Raw genomic sequence first — 8,670 nt, forward strand, 5'->3', positions numbered from 1 at the left:
AGAGATGTTGCATCTTTGGACGCACTAGTTATGCTGGGTGAGGTCACCGCATGAGTGGGAGGTGGGACAAAGGAGGTATCTGAGGCATGTAGAGTGGGACTAGGGGCTCCGCAGTAAAAAAACAATGATAACTACCCTAAACAACAGTATACAAGGCATATTGACATTAGAGAGAGACATAAAGTGAGACATAAAGCAATCACAGGTGTTGATTGGGAGAGCTAGCTAAGACAACAACGGGTAAGACAACAACAGCTAATCAGCTAAGTCAACAACAACAGGTAAAATGGCGATGAATGGGCAGAGAGGATCAGTTAACTACACACAGGGCCTGAGTTCGAGGCTGGGGCCAACAGATAAACAAAATAAACAAAATGGAGTACCGGGATTAATGAACAGTCCAGCAGGCATCAGCTATGTAGCAGAAGCGTCTTCACTGGCGTCCGGTAAAGGCCAATTGAGGGCACATTGGACAGAATTACGTCAGCAGACCAGTCGTGATGGATCGGCGGAGCTCCTTGTCAACAAAGGGTCCAGGCTAATTGTCAAAAGAGGTATTGTAGCTGCAGTAATTTTGTTTGCTAAACGGGAGATGCGCCTGGCTTGAGGCTAACTGGTGCTAGCTTCAGGACAAGGGCGTTAGCCACTATAACCACTCGGTAGCAACTAGCTAGCTGTGATGATCCGATGCAAAGGTCCAGAGCCTACAGCAGGAATCCGGTGATGTAGTGTATTCTAGTTGTGTTAGTGAAGAGTCCGGGAGGCATCAGCTGTGTAGCCGAGTGATCATGGGGTCCACTGAGCAGGCCGGGAGATGGGCCTGGCTCAAGGCTAGCTTTGGGGCTGTGCCACTTGGCACAGCCCAAAAGCTGCGACGTGCTGCGATGATCAGGAGTAATGGTCCAGGGCTTACGGCAGGAATCCGTTGTTGTAGTGGAGAAAAGCAGTCCGGTATGCTCAGGGGTGATATCGCGCTGTGCAGACTGGCAAGTATTATTCAGGCTAAAAGCGGCTGGTGTCTGAGCTAAAGGTAAAGGCCACTAGCAGTGGCTAACAATGACTAAATAGATAGTAGCTAATCAGCTGGTTAGCTGCTGATGGCTAGCCTCTGATGGAGGTTCTAGCTATAAGGTCTAAAAATAGGTAAGGTCTATAAGGTCTAAAAATGTTGTTGCTACAATATATCCACATAATTTTCCTTCCTCATGATGCCATCTATTTTGTGAAGTGCACCAGTCCATCCTGCAGGAAAGCACCCCCACAACATGATGCTGCCATCCCCATGCTTCACGGTTGGGATGGTGTTCTTCGGCTTGCAAGCCTCCCCCTTTTCCCTCCAAACATAACAATGGTCATTATGGCCAAACAGTTCTATTTTTGTTTCATCAGACCAGAGGACATTTCTCCAAAAAGTACGATCTTTGTCGCCATGTGCAGTTGCAAACCGTAGTTTGCAACTACGTAGCAAGCCTTCCCTGTGGCTCAGTTGGTAGAGCATGGTGTTTGCAATGCCAGCATGGTGTGTGCAACGCCAGGGTTGTGGGTTCGATTCCCACGGGGGGCCAGTACATTCACTACTGTAAGTTGCTCTGGATAAGAGTGTCTGCTAAGTGACTAAAATGTAAAAATCTAGTCTGGCTTTTTTATGGCGGTTTTTGGAGCAGTGGCTTCTTCCTTGCTGAGCGGCCTTTCAGGTTATGGCGATATAGGACTCGTTTTACTGTGTATATAGATACTTTTGTACCTGTTTCCTCCAGCATCTTCACAAGGTCCTTTGCTGTTGTTCTGGGATTGATTTGCACTTTTCGCACCAAAGTACGTTCATCTCTAGGAGACAGAATGCGTCTCCTTCCTGAGCGGTATGACGGCTCCGTGGTCCCATGGTGTTTATACTTGCGTACTGTTGTTTGGTAGGCCTTGAAATACATCCACAGGTACACCTCCAATTGACTGAAATTATGTCAATTAGCCTATCAGAAGCTTCTAAAGCCATTACATAATTTTCGGGAATTTTCCAAGCTGTTTAAAGGCACAGTCAACTTAGTGTATGTAAACTTCTGACCCACTGAAATTGTGATATTGTGAATTGTGATACAGTGAATAAGTGAAATAATCTGTCTGCAAACAATTGTTGGAAAAATGACTTGCGTCATGCACAAAGTAGATGCTCTAACTGACTTGCCAAAACTATAGTTTGTTAACCAGAAATTTGTGGAGTGGTTGAAAAACGAGTTTTAATGACTCCAATCTAAGTGTATGTAAACTTCGACTTCAACTGTATAAATTATCCTGTACGATCGATCGTATGTGCCGAATACATTACGATGTTACAGGTGTCAAGCTTATGGGCATGTGGCAGCAGTGTGTAGGATGTAGGGTCCAAGGTGTTATAAATGTGCAGAAGGGCATGAGATAAAGGAATGTGTAGTATTGGGGAAAGTAGTGGAATGTGTTAATTGTAGGGGTGCCCATGGAGCATGCAAGAGAGGCAGGTTGTGGTTTCCAGGGTTAGAGTAGTGCAGAAGTTGTCTTTTGCTGCGGCAGTGAAGAAAGTAGAGGAAGATGGGTTAAGGGGGAGGAGTGGTGAGAGTAGTTGAGATATACCAGTACGAGGAATAGGAAAAAATGTGATATAAATTTCAGTAAGATTGGATTTTTAGCATTTATAGCAATGGTTATCAACTGTACTGCAGGGATGGAATGGAAGTCACAGAAAATTGAGGTTGTGGTGGCAGCTGCAGAGAGGTATTTGGGTGTGCAAGACTTGACATCAGAAGAGTTACAGGGTGTGTTAAGTGGTGATGTCCCATCCTTTCAGGAGGATGGCATGAGGTAGCAATGAATAAATGTATTTAGTGGAGTAGGGTGGTGTTAATATAATTGTATATAATGTTGAAATTAGTGAGTGTTGTGTTAAATGGTAGGGTATTTATTTAGTGCATTTTTATTTTTCAAGCAAAGTACAAGGGAGTTGTACTCCAGTCTAGTAGGTGGTGGTAATGCATCAAATTGGATGCCAATCGCCGTTAAACCTCATAGAAGAAGTAAAGGTTGAGTAAGTTGTTTTTGAACATTGCAGGATGCATTATTTACCAACAACTGCTGTAAATCTACCAAAAACGACATCACATTTTGAAGTTTACTTTCCTTGCTTTGTCTATTTAAAGAATCTCGAATCTAGCAAATAGGTTTTCTGGTTTGGAGTAGTGATGTGCAGTTCATGAATGATTCTTTCTTTTTGAATGACTCTTTTTACAGACTTGATAGTCACAATGAGTTTTTCAGGGTGACTCATTGATTTTAGGGGTTCGATGTGCTGGCTGCAATGAATCCTACAGAAGGATTAACATGCGCTCCTCATGCTCATCGTCTCCGGAGACATGCTCTGACTACTGTCTATCATACACTACATGACCAAAGGTATGTGGACACCTGCTTAATATGGAGTTGGTCCCCCCTTTGCTGCTATAACAGCCTCCACTCTTCTGGGAAGTCTTTCCATTAGATATTGGAACATTGCTGCAGTGACTTGCTTCCATTCAGCCACAAGAGCATAAGTGAGGTCGGGCACTGCTGTTGGGCTATTAGGCTTGGCTCGCAGTCGGCGTTCCAATTCATCCCAAAGCGGTTCAATGTGGTTGAGGTCAGGACTCTGTGCAGGCCAGTCAATTTCTTCCACCTCGATCTCAACAAATAATTTCTGTATGGACCTCGCTTTGTGCATAGGGGCATTGTCATGCTGAAACAGGAAAGGGCCTTCCCCAAACTGTTGCCACAATGTTGGAAGCACAGAATCATCTAGAATGTCATTGTATGCTGCAGCGTTAAGAGTTCTCTTCACTGGAACTAAGGGGCCTAGCCCAAACCATGAAAAACAGCCCCAGACCATTAGTCCCGTGTGGCTCAGTTGGTAGAGCATGGTGTTTGCAACGCCAGGGTTGTGGGTTCGATTCCCACGGGGGCCTAGTACAGAGAAAATTGAATTTATGAAATGTATGCATTCACTACTGTAAGTCGCTCTGGATAAGAGCGTCTGCTAAATGACTAAAATGTAAATGTAAAAAATTCGACCTCCACCAAACTTTACAGTTGGCACTTAGCATTCGGGCAGGTACCATTGTCCTGGCATCCACCGAACCCAGATTTTTTAGTCGGACTGGTGAAGCGTGATCCATCTCCCTCACGGCAGTCAATTAATTGCATTCCGCCAAGAGTGTTCACAATCTAGTCCGGTTGCAGCCGTAGCTAGACCTCATTTCAAAGGTATCAATAAATGATGTTATTTGTATGCCTAGCAATCACAAATGTACATTGTTTGAAGCATACTTTTATAAGTCTCAGTCAAAAATGACAGCTCAATGGCGAACGAGAGGCTTGTAGAATCAAGATTCTTTTTTTTGTTTATCCTTCGCCAGTATGGGGTCCTGCATGCTCTGGGCATACTGAATCAAATGAACGAAATTAGTCGAAAGATTTGTTTTTTTGACTGAACGAATTGAAACGATCTGAGTCAGTAAAAATGGCCAAATTTCCCATCACTAGTTTAGAGTGCAGTATTTATTTAGCTTAGTTTGCTAGCAAGTTTCTCACACTGGCTTCAGCCACGGCCCAAGGGGGGAGCAGGCCTGCCAGGGCAAGTTCAGGGGGACTGCCTAGGAACACGTGCCTTGGCACGGAGGCAACTTCAGTATATAGTGCAACAAATTCCCATGATTCTACGCTAGATTCAGCTAAAATGGCTTTGAAAAAAATAAGATATCCGCTAACTGGGTGAAGTATCTAAAAACATAACTACATTATGGTATTCGCTTATAAACTATTTACATTTAATAAAAATGCAGGTTCATTTGTGGATGAAAGTCCTACTTCTCCTTTAAGGTCGGTTTTAAAACAGAATGCATTAAATGCAAAGTGCCATTATGAGTTGGTTTACAGATCTGCTGCTGTTTCAACGATTGAAACCTCCCTAAGTAGCAGCGCAGCATAACCATAGCTCCTCCCCCAATGCATTGCTCTCATTTAAAACAATTGATTTGGCTTCATAATTATATTGTTACAATTTAGATTTTTTTTTATGTATGTGGCTGGGTCATAGGTAAGGGCATGTATTTCTCAAACTTGTTATCGATGAGAATATTTGCCTCTTGAGCCAAAAAGATCCCCTAAATGGACAAAAACATTGTCAAATAATTACATAAGTACATAAGCAGAAGGTTATATTGCAAACGTTTTGTAGCATTAAACTAAGGATTAATCATGCAGTCAAGCCAACACTCAAGTCAACATTTGAGGTAAACAATAGCAACAAAACTTCCATTTGTAGGAATTTGTCAAAGTAATTCACAAATGTTTAAAGGTTACAAACAGTCAGGACAGCTGTTGTAAGCTTATTAGATAAACACCAAAGACCTCAGTGTGAACAATTTTTTTCATGTTACCCTATTTCAATTGTTTGTGCGATTCAGTCCTCTGTTTCTGAAGAAAGTGTTGATGGCACTGCAGGATAACTCCGTCAAAAGCATTTATGGATAAGTCCCTAAAGACCAAGACATCCAGCACAAAGCCAGAGTTTAACCAGCAGAGCCCAGATTACAAAAGGCTGAAATGCGTACCATTAGCCAGCTTAACAGCATTGGAAAGAAGATTAGCTGGCTGCAGTAACACTGAACTGCTATCTATGTAAATGGGATCATCCTTATCATCCAGGTTTTTCTGCACGGAAAGAAGATTACGTTCAGGGACTGTGTCTTATATACATGTGCAGGTGTGTGTGGTTGTATGAGAGGACTTGTGTGTTGAGGAAATTACTTGACATCTTTCATTTGAGGGTGGGGCACTGTGATATCACTCTTAAGGCCTTATAAAAGTCCACTTAGTTCCCCAACAGGACATGCGATCAACCTTCGAGCTCCTGAGGTAGACACCAGGCAATTAACGCATTTTGAATTACTTTTTCTCCTTTTAATGGAATAGATCTTTGTAGTTATAAGACATTGGTAGTGGGGAAACAAATTATACTAAAACAAATTGGTTATCAAATAAAATGAACACAATGAGGTCGAATGCTCGCCCCGTGGAGCTCCAGGAGGGATTCTACATCCCTATCGCGCTGGATACCAACAACATCACTTCACTCAGCCCCTTCCTGGTTCCTCAGGACCACCTGGCGGGCAGTGCTGTCTTCTATGGCATGTCATTTTTCATGTTCTTCCTATTTGTTGCCGGCACTGCTATCAACGTCCTTACCATCGTGTGTACTATCCAGTTCAAGAAGCTGCGATCCCATCTCAACTACATTCTGGTGAACTTGGCAATAGCTAACCTGCTGGTGTCCATGTTTGGATCCTCCACCGCCTGCTTGTCCTTTGGCAACAGATACTTTATCATGGGATCGGTTGCATGCCAGATTGAGGGATTTACAGCTACTCTTGGCGGTAAGGAAAATATATAGACTACAAATACTACAACTATGAGCACAATTGCATCTGAACATCTTTTTTATTGTCTATTAATAGACAAGCTTAAGATGTACAATTTGAAATTAATGTATTGATGTCACACATTTCTTTTAATTTAGTCATTTCACATCTATTGTGACAGTTTGTATGCTTCAATCCTTTGGTAAATTGATAATCTGTAGCAGTGCTTTAGCAATTCCTTAGAGTAAAAAGGATATTCACATCACCCTATAAACCATTCATGTATGTGCTTTTATTTTCTGTGTCATTGCAGGTATGGTGAGCTTATGGTCTCTCTCAGTAGTGGCGTTTGAAAGATGGTTGGTTATTTGTAAGCCAGTCGGTAACTTTCAATTCAAGAGCACACATGCAATACTTGGCTGTGCAATCACTTGGGTGTTTGGGTTGGCTGCCAGTCTTCCCCCTCTGTTTGGCTGGAGTAGGTCAGTGTCAATTTCACTCCTATCTCTCTGTCTCTTTCTCTCTCTGTGTGTACAAACACCTCACATACGCAAGTTCGCACACACACACACACACACACACACACACACACACACACAAATAATTTTTGTTTGTACATGTGATGCAACACTGTTCCTGAATTTGAAGGTGAGGACTGTGATCCGTTCTCTTCCCCAGATACATTCCAGAAGGTCTCCAGTGCTCCTGTGGACCAGACTGGTACACCACAAACAACAAATACAACAATGAGTCCTATGTCATGTTCCTCTTCTTCTTCTGCTTCGGCGTCCCATTCAGTGTCATTGTTTTCTGCTATGCCCAGCTGCTCTTCATGATGAAGGCGGTATGTGCAAGTTACACAGAGGAAGAGATCCTTTGAATTAGTTGCTACGTGATAATATGGGCATTGTTAATCAGTGGGAAACAATACATAGAAAACAATGTAGTCACAGAAGTTTTTTTTGGGCAAGTTTATTGTCATATAGCAGAACATATTTAGTTACAATACAAGGATTAACATAAAATATAATATGGTAATCTAAGTAATGACGAGTGGAATTAGCTAAATGTATATGAAAAAGCCTACATGAAAAAGGGTAAATGGTTCAAAGGAAAGGTAGGAAAAGAAACATTTCAAAAACTCTAACCACCATCTTAATGAATTACAATCAACCTAGCGACATTCTAGATTGAGAACATGCTTTCTTCTGCTTATTTTGGAATCTATCCATGTCATAGTGATTATTAGTGGAAGCCTTTGGGATGAGATACAGACATCAGTAGGCTGTTACAACAGCACTGGAATCATGCCCTCTTTATATCCCCGCACAGGCTGCCGCGGCACAGGCAGACTCTGCCTCCACCCAGAAGGCAGAGAAGGAGGTCACCAAGATGGTGGTGGTGATGGTGGTGGGCTTCCTAGTGTGCTGGATGCCCTACGCCTCCTTTGCTGTCTGGGTTGTACAAAACCGCGGTGCACCCTTTGATCTCCGATTGGCCTCCATACCTTCCTGCTTCTCCAAGGCCTCCACAGTCTACAACCCTCTCATCTATGTCTTCATGAATAAGCTGGTATGTTTATAGTTTTTAAGTGTCTTGTGGAAGAGTATTCGCTGGAACAATTAACAGGTTGACTGGTTACCTTAATACCATGAATCATTTTTCCTTATTTAGTCACATGATCGTTTTCATATGATAATTGTCTTCCTCCTCACTTTCAGTTCCGCTCATGCATGATGAATTTGCTGGGATTGAAGTCCGGAGATGATGAGGAAGCATCATCAACATCCTCAGTCACTCAAGTGTCTTCTGCTGGTTAAAGAGGGCATCTCTATTTTTATTTTACTTGCTAAACTGTTGCTACTGTATGATCATTTGTATATTGTAAATAATATTGAATGTGCACTAAACAGGACGTTTTGTCCTTGAAGGTGTTGTCAAAAATATGTGGTATGATAATCTTATAAGAGTAGCTATAACAATTTAAATGCATTAAAGAGAGATGAGAATAAATGCACACAAAAAAAACATTTTTTTAGCTCATTTATTGGTTTGGGTGTTTGTGTCGCTGTACTCACTTTACATAGAGTGCATTATGATGCATTGCTTCAACGTGGGACAAAACAAGACAATAAAACACAAAAGGTACATTTTCAATGTTTAAGTGGGCAAATACACTTTACATAGGTCTATAAGTTGGTAGCCAGAAAATTAGTATTACAATTTGGACTTCAGTAGCAGCACAGCAGTT

At 42.1% G+C, this 8,670-nt stretch overlaps 1 protein-coding gene across 1 annotated transcript; it reads left to right on the plus strand.

Annotated features, from left to right (window-relative positions):
* The first annotated feature begins 6,043 nt into the window (after positions 1 to 6,043).
* Positions 6,044 to 8,239, plus strand: opn1sw2 (opsin 1 (cone pigments), short-wave-sensitive 2). The gene is given in 5 exon segments (NM_001123706.1): positions 6,044 to 6,434; positions 6,733 to 6,901; positions 7,098 to 7,263; positions 7,752 to 7,991; positions 8,141 to 8,239. Coding segments are annotated over 5 exon segments (1,065 nt in total).
* The last annotated feature ends 431 nt before the right edge of the window (positions 8,240 to 8,670 follow it).

This window comes from Salmo salar, chromosome ssa12, assembly GCF_905237065.1.
Source record: "Salmo salar chromosome ssa12, Ssal_v3.1, whole genome shotgun sequence".
In the NCBI taxonomy this organism is placed as follows: domain Eukaryota; kingdom Metazoa; phylum Chordata; class Actinopteri; order Salmoniformes; family Salmonidae; genus Salmo; species Salmo salar.